This window comes from Tenebrio molitor, chromosome 3 (assembly GCF_963966145.1).
Source record: "Tenebrio molitor chromosome 3, icTenMoli1.1, whole genome shotgun sequence".
Classification (NCBI taxonomy): domain Eukaryota; kingdom Metazoa; phylum Arthropoda; class Insecta; order Coleoptera; family Tenebrionidae; genus Tenebrio; species Tenebrio molitor.
The window spans coordinates 15877224-15891521 of NC_091048.1; the positions used below are offsets into that span (position 1 = coordinate 15877224).

At 33.5% G+C, this 14298-nt stretch overlaps 1 protein-coding gene across 10 annotated transcripts; it reads left to right on the forward strand.

Annotated features, from left to right (window-relative positions):
- The first annotated feature begins 2 nt into the window (after window positions 1-2).
- On the forward strand, window positions 3-13924 carry LOC138126928 (leucine-rich repeat flightless-interacting protein 2). 10 transcript variants are annotated; one of them, XM_069042761.1, is made up of 7 exons: window positions 3-316; window positions 1587-1706; window positions 10323-10559; window positions 10909-11018; window positions 11071-11543; window positions 11605-11789; window positions 12991-13924. In XM_069042761.1, the coding sequence occupies exons 2-7, from the start codon at window positions 1626-1628 to the stop codon at window positions 13099-13101; spliced, it is 1197 nt and encodes a 398-aa protein (XP_068898862.1). In that variant the 5' UTR covers window positions 3-316; window positions 1587-1625; the 3' UTR covers window positions 13102-13924. The 10 variants fall into 10 exon arrangements, with proteins under 10 accessions (XP_068898862.1, XP_068898861.1, XP_068898863.1 ...); XM_069042760.1 differs by having other exon boundaries at window positions 4-316; window positions 10323-10568; XM_069042758.1 differs by lacking the exons at window positions 3-316; window positions 1587-1706 and adding exons at window positions 5547-5871; window positions 11901-11944 and having other exon boundaries at window positions 10323-10568.
- The last annotated feature ends 374 nt before the right edge of the window (window positions 13925-14298 follow it).

Consider the following 14298-nt stretch of genomic DNA (forward strand, 5'->3'; position numbering starts at 1 on the left):
ACCGAAAAAGAAATGTCGTCACAAATTTACACATGTGTAGAATTTTGCATATAACTAAGATTATTTCGTAAGTTGTCCTGTGATAAGATAAAATAGTGTTTTGTTCTTATCGAGAAATTATCATGTGTTGTGATTTGTTTTGATGGGTGTGTGATAACAATTCGTGATTCTCTTTGTAATCGTTACACCCCTCGGACGTCTCAAGAGGTCGATCAGATTAATTGATTTTGTCTGGATTTCGGCTGAAATCGAACGCTTTTTGGGATTAACATGATTATGAAACAGGAAGAAATTAGATGAACTGTAAGAATTGCGAGTAAGTATTAGGTGGTTTTTCGTATTTTGGCAGGTCGCCAGGTATAAACGAGCACACCCACTAACACCTGCTTGCTTAAATCGCTTATTCCATTTATTTGCTCATCATTTCCCTACGGATAGCAATGATTACTTGTATTTCTCGGACGGGACTATTTTGCGTACATGAATTGGCCATAACCTCTTGAAAAATCGACTTTTTCAAACCCTTAACTACTGCCCAGTTAAAATAGATTCTATTTTTGATATCAGGAGACAGGCTGTTTGTTATTTTAATTAACTCCTTAGCGTATCAGTGTTTTATCAGCAAATTTAGCATTTTATTTTCGGTGTTCAAACGGTGATATTTCTATTAGTCAAGAAAAATTTCCAAGTCTACTTAACGATTTTCAATCGGGGTGAGTATCGTAGTTGATAATCATTTATTTGGGACCGTGACAGTTTATCAATAACCTAATCGCTTGTCCACTACATCCTGTCACAATGGTTTTCACTTCCGTGACTTGGGGAAAATAGCTGATAACGAGTAGAGCATTAAACGTAATGTCCTGTCAATGACTTAGCTTCGCCCTTGTGTTACCTTGTACAAAGATACTGGTTTGTTTGTTGTTTGTCACAAAGAGATTTGTTAAGACTATTCTTTCAACGTAAATGTAAATTCCTTGTATATTTGAACAGCAAAGTCATTAACCAACTAATGACAGTGTTACAGACTCTTGTCCATCGAGCTATTATGTAAACGAAAACAAAATAGCCTAAAACTGGTTCAGTTTAGTAGTATTTAATAAAAATGTAGAGATTGATGAAAATAAATCGTCAAGGGAAAGTTTAAAAGGTTTCCAATCAGAATTCGGACTCACTTATAACGAGGTGCAAATGTGCCAGTAAATGGCCCATTTGATGTGTTTTTAATCCCATAAATGAGCATTAGTGTCACAATAATTTTTGTCGAAATATCTTAACAAGGCTTGTTTGGTATTGTTTTCTTAAATAGTGTTCACCAGCGTGTAAATTATTAAATTATTATAACAAAGTTGCATTAGTCAATATGATGGTGAAGAAAACCGGAGAAAGCAGAAATAATCAAATAATGAACATTTGGGTTGACTGTTTTTAGAAATCTGGCCAAAACCAAAAGTTCAACACAAATACGTGTCAAAAAAAAAAAAAACTCGCGTTTAAGAACCGATATAAACTCCAATCCAAATATGTCTCTGTTAGCGTGTGCTGTGCAGTCCCCTGTGACGTGTTTTTTTTTGTGCATTGTCCAGGTCTGGTGTTGGTGTTGTCCTCTCCGGTAACTCCTCGCCATGGACGGCGTTGGCGGCCGAAGACGTATCGCAGCCAAGTCGTCCGCAGAGGATCAGGCACTTGATCAAATTGCCAAAGAGGTAAGCCATCCGGTCGACTCTACTCATCGCCGTTCGTTCAATAAATCCGTATTGTTACACATATTTATATATAGAATCAGTTCGGAGATGGAACGGATATAGGTGAGGATGCATTGGAGACTCGAGGAATGAAAATAAAGCGATCCGAGGTCTATATTTGTAACGGGAGCGCTCGTATCACCTCGTATATAATTTTGTCGTCTGCAAGTAATCGCTGCACTTTTCCCGAAGACGTGGAAAAGCGGAGGCTTTCGAATCGTTTGTTTTCCATGATTTAACGTGACATTAACAACGGCGAAACAAGCCGCGAGATTAGAGATTTATGTTTTTCTTGTACACCCACGCAGAGTTAGTCACTACCTTCCAGAATCATCGAGATTTCGTTTACGGAATCCAGTAAGTCGTGTTTTCCTTCGGAAGCGGAACTGTTTCCGGTTTGCTGCTGTGTTTTCTTTGTCTTTTTTACTGCTTAAAATTTATGACAGAATTTACCCCCGTGTGCTATTTTGAGGAAGGATTATTTTAAGTTTTGTTGGGGGAGGGGTTTAAATTACTTCCGTGAGCGAAGTACATGCTGAATATGGAAAGTTTTATATAAATGTGGGCAACGTAATGGTACAAAGGATAATAGAGGTTTCATGCTGTATCTTCAGTTAGTTTAGATAAACAGTTGATTTTACAGTTATGTATTAATAAAATAAAATTAAATATTTTAGTAACCGAACCAAAATATAATTTAACTTCATTTGAATGTTAATAAGACAATGGAAGAAAATTTACTCACCCAAGCTGTGGACACTGTTGTTTATGAAAAATCCCAATCTTACTTTTGTCGTTTAAATACTCATCATTAATCTTATCTCTGTGGCTAAGAGTTTTTGTTAGTAGAAGCGATAAGAATACCCTTCATTAGTGTGTTGATTAAAGGTGGCCTTACAATATAATTTTAGAATAGTTCTTGAATAGAATTGGAATATAAAAATAATACCTAAAGTATACAGGGTTATTATAAATGATCGTAGTTGAAGCAGGCCATGCTCATGTTATGAAATTTTTGCCGCTTTCAAATGAACTGTCACTTTTTGTCGCTGTCACTGTCATTTTTAGGTGAAAATTGCGGTGATGAGGATTTTGTTTTTAAATTAACTATTGAATCCAAAAGTATTGAGTTGTTAGGCAATCAATTCTAAAAATGTTGAGTTGTTTTGAACGGTGTGTACTCACTTATTCACATGTTTTTTATATGGAGCGGCCACCATAAATTTTACATTAAGTTTTTACGCCTACTTGCACTACAATCATTTATAATAATCCTGTATATACATTATCTGTTTTTTTAAATTTGAGATCGAAAACACAAACAACGAAAAAAGTGGGGTTGGATTTAAACAGCTGATCAACCATTCGTCTTAAAAAAGACTGATTTTTCAAACTGCATATTAAAAATATGCAAAAAGCGAGGTTAGATTTAAACAGCTGGTCAAAGTTGTAATCTGGTGGTGCGTTCACAATCGACTTTTCAATGCCAACTTCGAGGCCAAATTAAAAAGAAAAAACACCCGTTATATGTATGTAATTTCAGTTACCGAGTACACTTCAAAAATCAAGAAGGCTATTTTTATTACAGTTTTTTCCACATGTAAAGATGCCTTTTTGAAATTTGAGCGTCATATTTTTTATATAGGTTAGATAAGTTTGACAACATAAAATGTCGCTGATATTTTAGAACACCATAATATTGTCTGTTTTATCCTCTGCACAGTGCTCTTCGCGATGTTATAGTCCTGGGCTACCCTCCGGATCGACCACCCTTCTTCTAATTTGGAAAGAATGAGCACTTTTGCGTTTTCGGTTAGATTAGGCATTTTGTTTGTCAAAATTGATATTGATCATTGACAAAAAAATGTAAGTGCATTTCACACTAGAAAATTAGGTGTACTCTATAATTTTGAAATTAACTGTACCTACTATCGCGGCCAAAATACATTGGTTGTCAGTGTGACATTAATGATATTCAATTATTGTAAAGCAAACTTTACGATGGTTCACCTTATTTTTTACTGTTGTCAAAATTTCTACTAAATCCGTTCTTCGTCACTTGTTAACTACATACTTTTTGCTATACCCATTACTTTGGCAATTTACCCCATAGACAACCCTTCAGAAGCAAGTAAGACAATTCTATATTTATCAAAAACTGAAGGTGCTATTTTTTTAACAAGAATAATTTATCATGTACTATCGAATTCATGAAAAACTAGTACAGCAAAATTTTGTTGGAGTAAATTGAGCTACATGAAAATGTCAAATATCAACGTCTGTCACTATGACAGTTCGAATTTAGCAATGCTTAATCCAACGTCAAACGTATTTAGGTTATCTACTTGACGTGTTGGACATTAGTACATAACATAGTAACCAGTTAAAATAAAGTACGTAGAAACGTTACACTACAACATTTTTGAAAATTTGACATAACTACGACGTTTTGCTGTCCTAGTTTTTCATGAATTGACATTAATACTTGATTTACATTTGAAGTGTGACCAATGTATGTATTTTGGCCGCGATAGTACAGTGGCTGGCAAAAAAAGTTAGCCATCATTTAAATGTCAGTGTCATTAAAGCATTAATTACACATTTGGATTTTTATTGGATTTAATGTAAATTTGTGTTTGTCCATTTGTCAATTAAATGTTTACTTGACAATACCTATCAAATAAGTTTTAAAAACGTCATTGAATTTTGACCAAAATTCTAACCTATTTCTCGTAAGAAGGTTTGACACTATAAAAATTTTGTGTCAATTTTATTCTGACAGTTCCCGTTTTTCTTGCAACCATTGAAGGGGGATAGAAAATTAATGTATGATTAAAGCTAATAATTATTTGATTTTTTTTATTTTCTACTCTTTGAAATTGAAAGAGAATGGTAGTACTATTGCGGCCAAAAAATTTCGTTCACCCTTTTCCTGTCATTTCACAAAAAGTGGGTGTAGTTTAACCGTTATACACCCAAAAATAGGAAAACAAAGTAAGAGGAAAAAGATAATGTCATTATGATTGACGTTTGCAAATTACATTTGGTATTATGTGGCAAGAGGACTTTGATTTATCAACACAACATTTTCATGAAATACATAATTTTTATTTTTCACTTTAGTATAATTCCATGATAACTCCTAGGATACGAAATACGTAAATATGTCCATAACAACCGGGGCGTAATAAGAATAAGCGGGCGTAATAAATTCATAACGCCCTCATCAATTCATAATTGCAAAGATGCCAGTTTTTTTTTCTTTTTTTTTAAAGAACACGAGTGAAAAATAAAATCTTGTATGCACCACGGCGTCACCGAATGATTACGCCCATCGAACGATATCCATCTCTCGGGCTAAAGCCCTCGAGTTGGATTCATCGTTCTCCGGGCGTAATCATCGTTGTAACGCCCTTGGTGCATAAATAGCTATTATTTTATCGGATCTATTTTTTTATAAAATAGCGATCTACCAAGGAGTTGTTCTCACGAATAATAATTCTTGTGCAACCGTGACTATGTTACTATAAAATCCACTATGGTTATGTGGTAATTAATACAAGTCTTCCAGAAAGATCAAAAGAAATTTTTTGTTGATCTTCTCTGTAAAAATATCTATCAAAAGGGTGCCGAGCTGGCTTCGCCGGGCCGCCTCCACGCTGCTAATCCTTCCACTTTGGTTGAAACCGTTGGTATTTTAGGCGAATGAACTCGCCGTCTCTTATGAGGGGTTTCGCCTGTAGGTATTTATGTATGAATAGTTCTTACTAGCAGTCTTGTGTCGTGTCTCCAAACCAACGTCATGATCCCAATGATTGAAACTCTCGTACCGTATTTTGTTCGTCTCTAGAGAGACGACCTTCTCTCGTTGATTCCTTTTATCATCTCTAAATATTTATTCACACTACCACGTGAAAGTTGACATCTGATGGTTTTATTTGGTACTGTGAGGTGTCGTTTTGTACGCGAAAAAATCATCAGAACAATGGTGGTCGCACCGGAAGTAGTAGTGCATTCCAAATGGGGCCGTCAGATCAGCAGGAGTCCGTCGTTGAGCGACTGTCTTTACGAGAACGCTCCAGCTCACGTTCTGTTCGTGACGACGGTTTCCATGTGCAAGAAAAATGTGAGTATGGTCCGGTCCTGGTACCGGTTGACGATGATTCAACGTGCGGGGGCGACTTTTTATATCTTGATGGTTTATCACATGAAATTTTATTAATTGCGGTAATGGTGAAAATTAAACGGTGAACAAGAAATGTGCGAAACTATTTATAAAGATGAACAATTTACCCACGTTTTGTTCATAAACAAACAAAAACAGTTACTGTTCAACAATTTCCTGTTCGTTCAACGACGGGTTCGGTCGTTTGCTCGGAAAAGTTATGCGGGTCCAGAGTACTCATTTGGATATTATCTATTTTGTACAACGCGTAAACGTGCACATTTTATTTATACATATTCCTGAAAATAATAATCATAATGGAACTGTTTGAACCAAACTAAATTTAAAATTTGGATCAAATGTAATTGAACTTGCCTACTTCAAACAAATCTTATTTCTTTGGACATAAATTTACAAAAACAAAATGTATATTAATATCAAGCAAGATCAATAAGGTTTCACTCACAGTTATTCAGTGGTTTGATAATACATAAAGTTCATTCAAAAATCAAAAAACCACCAACGTCGCCTTTTCCTCGATAATTACTATCGGCAACGCTGTCTAGTGTAAAATTTGGTGAGACTTGTAATTTTGAGGTTAAATGTTTATTAAGTGTCTGGTTTTTGTGGGCATGTTTAAGTAAAAATAATAAGAATCAATAAATAAATGAAACCTGCTGCTAATAAAACAATATGAACGAAATTCAAAGCAATTGAATTTTATTTTGAATCAAATAAATGTCATAATTTATAGTTACCAACATAGTATGAAAAAATATCTACCGAGGGTTTTTTAAATTTTACCAACCTAAAGCAACAGGTGGTGGTTTTTTGATTTTTGAATGGACTTTAATTATATGCGATATTAAAAACCATTGAACACATCATTTCTTCTTGCACCGTTTTGGCCTAAAGCGAATATAAGAAACGTCATGATATATTCGCTAAAATTATACACATGAATTTAGCTGTTAAATTCAATTTATTAAAGAATACACAACCACATTACATTTATAAACCAGAAAGTTGTTTAGAAAATGACAATTAGAAATTATATTTTGATCGCACTGACATTCACATTCAGCATAACAGACCAGACATTATTATTTTAAATAAACAACAAAAGCAATCATATCTTTTAGATATAGCTGTTCCAAATTTCCATAATATAACACAGACATACCGGGCCATTTTTTTAACATTGAACATAGCCCATACTTATTCCCTATGTTCAGTTTTAAAAAACACAGGTCAATGCATGTATGTAATCACTTAACCAAGGTAGCGAAAATAAGTACTTGACAGATTAACAAAATGGTCAAGTTGTTTGAAGAAGAAATACACATAATGCAGTTATTCTATGCCAATCAGAGCATTAGAAATGTGCGTGACATTTCCAATGCAACACATGATAGACCAATTCCATCAATCGGAACAAATTTTAACATAGTTTCAAAATCTCTGGTGTTCGGTATAGTTGGTTACATAGCAACTCACAATGCATTGATCTGTGTTTTTTAAAATTGAACATGGGGAATAAGTATGGACTATGTTCAGAGTTAAAAAAATATCCCGGTATAACACAAAAATTAATAAATATTTAGAGCTCTCCGTTGCTATGAGAAATCTTTGGAGTTTAGAAAAAATTTCTATTTTACCACTTATAATTTCAGCAACGGGAATAGTACCGCAATCTCGTTTTAAAAATTTAAAAATTCTGGATTTAGGGAACACATTGGTAGTTGAAATTCAAAAAGGTATATGTATTATTATACTCATGTCATATCGTGAGGAAATTCCTTAACATTGACACAGAACATAATACACAACAAAGTCAAAATGCGGAGGCGAGACGCCGGTAATTATGTTGATAAGCTCTGCACTATTACTTGATAGTAATATCCGTAATAGTGTATGTACTCCAGCAAAATTGCCGTGCCGCCGGGTGGCGGAGGGATGCGATGTAAATATTGAAAACAGAATTACATATTGCATATTGTGTTCAAATTAGAATTTAAAAAAGTTATTTTTTCACCTTTATTTCACCTACAACGTTACAAATATGATCCACAGAATATTTTCATTTTTAATACATATTGCAAAATGACCCAAGTACGTAGCTACCTAGTATTCACACCAAATAGTTCATACCTATATTGTATGTTTAGCCTTTGAAACTTTTTATATAGAACAATCAGAATGTTTTATTTTTGTTAACTAGTTTTTGGTTACTCGATTTCGTGGAAAAACATTGTTTTTTTGTGTTAATTTATGGTTAAAAAAAATTGAAAATTTCCTTGCATGCACTTGACATACGTAATAACAACGATTCAAACTTCAAAATACATAATATATCTAGCAGTGATTAATACTATAGGCTATTGTCTTATTGATAATTTTAACAGTGGTTGTAATTGAAAATCGAAATGAAACTTGAACAATTTGCAATTACAATGCTTGGATTCATTTACGAACATAAATTATTGGCTTCTATCAGTAAAAAACCTACAAGATTGCAGTAAAATTTAATAACCATTCGCGGAATTAGCCAATTTTTGAAAGTTAAATATAAAGTGATTGGCGTACTCTGATAAAATTTTCAAACAAAGCTGAAAGATGGGATAAATGAAGTATAGTTTGGAAAGGTTACAAAGTTACGTTTTTGTTTATAAATTACATATTAGGAAATTTCAAACTTGTCTTTTAGGTATTGTATTATTATCCGGATGTAATAATTTACTATATAGTAATTGTAACTTTCCATAAAACGACATTAAATGCATTATTAATTTAGTTGTTAATAATATTTTAGACCGATCGTTGTGTCGATGTAACGGACAAATAATTTAATGCAAACAAGATATTTTAATCGTAGCAGCACTGACGTAAATGTCTAACGATTGAAAAAATAAAGTACATGCAAAAAATATCGGTTGCCAAGTTTTATCTTGCCGAAGATTAAATAGTCTCCTTTCAATAACAATTTTCAGTTAAAAAATTGTAAAACAGTTTTTATGTTTGTGTTTATGAGACTGTAGTGTTTGTATAGAAAAAAAGTATCACTATTTAAGATAACATAGAAATAAGGACATTATCGTTATATACACATAATAAACATTAAAACTAGGTAATCAATGCTTTTATACGGTAAATAAGTAACCAAGTGTTTAATGTATGTTTAGCAGTGGTCTGTTAACCTAATCGGAGATATAAATTTAGTAGAATTTGTTGACTGGAATGAAAGTGTTATCAATTATCATCATTGATATTTTTGCAGTAGCCAAAATTATGATCAAATTATAGACGAAATGATAACTGAAGTATAAGTTAGATGAGGGATTTCTTAATGTAACAGCGTGCTTTTAATTAACGATCTTAAAAGATGACAACACTTCTTTCGGGATTTGGATCATACTCTATTACCTAAACATTGCGTGTGGCATTAGATAAGATGAAACCACAATGAATATGTGAAATGTTTGTTTACTGATCGGATTGTTTTAAAAAATCTAAATATTTTATTCTCAGAAAGAATTAGACAAAAAGAGAAAGCAAAGTTAAAACGATTTTAAAATCGTTGCATGTCATCGGCGTTTTAAAATCTGTTACAGAGTAAACATCCAGCGGAATTCTTTTGTGTGATCTATTGACACAGTCAGACACAAGTTCTTTATATAAGGATGATATCATTTTACTCTGCATTATGATTTCATGCAGAGGTAGCCCATACCACAATCATAAAAATCGTTGAGATTCTTTGTTTTGAATTTTTTGTACGTTGCGTTTGTATAAACCGAACCAAGTTAGAACATCGTAAATATTTAGCAACTTTAGTTGATTAAATTTACGTTTGCACGCCTATCATAATGCTAACAAAACTACACGAATGTATGGTGATAATTTGCATTAGAATTTTTCAAAGTTTCAAAGCCGTTCTAATTATCTTTAAGGTAGGTGTAATTAAGTATCTTTTCGACGAAATTCATTCGTAATCGAAGGTAAAACTTTTAATGTTCAAGTCGTGATTAACGAAGAAAATATGAGGCAAACACGAAAAGTAGTTATTTTATTTGACCTAGCGCCAACACTGAATGTGAAAAACAGCGACATTCTTATCAGTGGCGATAAAATACAGTGCGGTGATAAGAAAGCATTCGTTACTAATGGTTCAGTGACGGTTTGTTGTAAAAAAAAACAATTTTTCGAAAATGACGGACACCACACAGACGGACACTGTTAAAATCGACGGCGTCACGAAAACGGAAAGTTCATCAGATTTCGATGGACCTCGACGGCAAACTGACACAAACGATGTCATCCAACGCGTGATGAAAAGCACTAGCGATAAAGTATTTTTACTGTTGTGAAAGTGTAGTTTTGATTCTTGGTTAACGTTGTTGTTTTGTTTCTAGGCAGAAGCACGTCTTTGGGCCAAACGACAGGCCAGAGCTGAAGCAAGGGAGATACGTATGCGCGAGCTGGAGAGGCAACAGAAAGAACAAGAGGAAAATGCCGACCGACAGTTCGACATGTTGGCCGAACCGATGGTCAGGACGGCGAGGACGTCTACTGCTGGAAGCAGATATCTTTCCAGCAGAAGGAGTTCCGAAGACTCCCTGGAAGACGGAGGCGGTCTTAGGGATTTACGGGTAAGACCCGTAAGTAAAAGTTTAATTTTGTCATTTTTTAAGAATAATCGGAAAGTGAAGGGCAGAAGTATGTAATATTAAATTATTAAAAAATAAGAAAATAATGATAAATTAGACGAAATGTTCTTATTGAATTGGTTGCGAGGCGTTTTCTAACAATATGTGTCGCTCTCACTGAAAGGTCAAAAAATTCAGAAAACCGGATGTCTAGAGCAACTCAGCAATAATTAAAGTCATTATTAAGTAAATTGTGAAAACTTTATTTACAACGTAAACAATAATTATTTTTCTAAAGTATTAAATGTCAACAAACGTCCAGGGTGATCATTTGAAATTGTCTCGTTCTCAGAATGAATTGAAGGAGTATGAAGAAAAATTCCGAAAAGCGATGATTGCCAACGCCCAACTCGATAACGACAAAACCTCTCAAACATATCAACTGGAGTTACTTAAGGATAGGTGAGTACCCCCGATAAAGTTGAAAATTCTATCTTAATTTGTCACTAAATAGGTTAGAAGAATTAGAAGAGGAGCATTCCCAGTTGAAGAGAGAGCACCGCGAAAAGTGCCGCGAACACGACCAGCTGAAACGGCTGTGCGCCAAATTAAAAGATGATTTGGCTGTGGCTAGGACGGAACTAGAAGAAAGAGATCAACTGATAAGTGAAAAGGGTTTGGTAATCGTCGGCGAAGATGTAATCAACGAAGAACAAAGAAACGGCGATATCAGTCTTAGTAGTATAGGTACACCGAAGAAGGCTTTAGTTAGTGTAGAAAATGCCCAATTATTACAAAGTGCGGGAGAGGGTAGTTTAGACGTGCGGTTGGCGAAATTCATGAAAGAAAAAAGCGAACTGCAAGATCAAATTAGCCATTTGAAATTAGAATTAGAAGAAGAAAGGAGCAAAAGGAAAAAGTCGAATTCGGTGAATACATTAAACGGACCATCTTCGGATCACGATTCGGACGAAATCGACATACAAAGTAAGTGAACGTGATGGGTATTGTTTGTTTTTTTTTTTTCTTCTAATTAGGGATATTTCAGGGGAGGCTAGCAAGCAACTTGGTGATTACAAATTTCGAGCTCAAAAAGCGGAACAAGACGTTGCTACTTTGCAAGCTACTGTGGCGAGGCTAGAAAGTCAAGTCATCAGATACAAAGCGGCGGCTGAAGTTTCAGAAAAGGCCGAAGAAGCGCTCAAAGCAGAGAAAAGAAAATTACAAAGAGAGGTAAGTTTTAAGAATTCTGAAATAAAAACAAGCATGACACTTTTAGTAGTTTCATTTAGTTCAATTATCACGCCTTTTTAATTTATTTTGCATGTGTTTTCTTACTTCCAGGCTTCTTTAACTGACTCCACTGACGTATCAGAAAGTATGTAGAGGTAGAAAAGCTTATTGACATTGTTGCTTTTACATTGTCTTTGTTGACTTTTTATTTTCTTAACTGGGCTAATTTTTTCTCTTAAATCACACCGTTCATTGTTGTTTTTATAATCAAGTAAATATTTTGTTCATAAATGAATACTAAAAGGTGGGTTGTGTCAGGTCACCAACTTGAAACATCAATTAATGCTGATGGAAGCCTCAAAAACGGCACTGATCCAGCAGCGTGAGCGACTATTGTTTCGGCATTCACTTGGAGCTGTATAACTGAAATGACCCATTCTATAATTCATAGTAATGTAGCATTTTTCACATTTTTTAACAATTCTTTAACAACATTTAACAACTCAGTTTCAGTATGTACAAATAACAATTTAAAATAAATCATTTTCATTTTTGTGATACACTTTTTCATCTGAACCTAAAAATTTCCCCCAAAGTTTTCTCGAGCTAAATTGAAAAACGTGAGTTTGTCCAAAGTGAAATTTGCCTTCATTTGAATTAATCTAATTACTGTTCTCGTTTTTGTTACGTTACTTTGTAATTCTAATCCATCTTACAGCTAACATCTTACAAGGGAACAGCACAAATTAACACCAGAGGGGTTCAGGCAGGATATTGCTAAATTGGTGGTATATTAACAGACAATTATTACTTTCACGAAATTTGACTCGGAAATTCGTAGTATAGGGGTGCCTCAAAATTTTAGGTAGCAAGTCGTGATGTTTCCTTGTTAGTAGAACATAAAATCTGGAATGCTGGGTTTATAGACGTTTACTTTTTTTTTGCGTTTAATCGCTAACTTATTGGTGCTAACTAATAATGCACCATTGTTCAATCCTACAAAAAAACAAAAAACAGCGTACTGTTAACAAATTAATAACAGTCTTTAGGTGTGTTTGTGTTAAACAAGGATTTCTGATAAACTACAAATAAATTTCATTCTAATGTTCTTTTTAAATCTTTGTATGCATTGTGTGCACTGCTTGAAATTTTATGTCGAAAATTTTTTTTACGGCTTTGAATTAATTGTGATTTATTTTAGGCGAGGGAAGCGTTAAGTAGAGCAGAAGAGCTGGAAACATCAAACACACATCTATTAAAACGATTAGATAAATTGAAGAACGCAAAATCGGCATTGTTGAAAGAACTTTGACAGTCATCAAATAATTAGTGAAGGGAAACAATTTTTCTATTTCCTGTTTGAAAATTTAGTGAGTGAAGCAAAAGGAAAGAAGTGCAGTGAAATCATAAAAACCTCTTTAAATTAGTCATAATTATATCAAAATTTAATTGTAATTTATTTTAAATGTTTTTAACTACTTTTAACAAATTTTAACGCAAAATGTTCTTTATTTAATAAATTCATTGTGGTCATTTTAAAGTGAAACTTGTGTTTATTTATTTATTTGATTTTAAATATTGTATAAATCTGTTCTTGTCAAATTATTTTGTATTTATTTAGTAGGAAGTAAGTTTCCATTTTTGTTTTTGTATATAAGTGTGTAAAAATTATCTCAGGATCATTATAATCCGTACCAATTGCTTGCAAAATTGCAGTATAATTTACCAGCAACAAAACAAATTGCTTCTATGTACTATACCAAGTGATACTAATATTACTTAACTTTTAGCTAAAAAAATCAATATACAATATAGCTCAATTTATACAAAAAATGTTTTAGAGGTAGATGTATTTGGGTAACAACATACTTTAGCTCTCTGGAATAAATGTGAGGCTCAACAAGTCGGTGATATTTTCTATTAACCAGAACCTTGACTTGAAGCACATCTAAAATGAAAAATTAATCTGAACATCATTTTAAAAACTAAATGTGATTTTTATGTATTTCCCTATCTTAACTTAATAACACCTCAAATGCAAGTAACACATTTAAATTTGTACATATGAAATATGTGATTTTTGTGTATATTCTTTTGGTAAAGGTAATTCAAGAAATAAACTAATTTATAAAATATGCAAAGCTTGTTTCATTGTTAAAAACCCAATTTTCTACCCACTGAATTTTTACACTCTACTAAACAGATTTAATTCCTTTCATCTTAAACTGTCATCACCACAAATATAGGGGCTCTGCCACCCACTTTAGTGTTTTCACAATTTATCGTCAACATTGGAAACTAACACTTAAGCACAGCTTATATTTAGCTATCACTTATTTTTAGATGATACTTAAAAACACATGTTGCGTAAGAAATTTGATACCGTAGGATATACAATTATTTTGTAAAAATTGTGACATTTTGGATAACCACATGATCGCCGTGATCTCACAAACAAATCCACCAATCACAATCTCGCAGTTCCACAGTGACGTCTGCGTTTAACCTC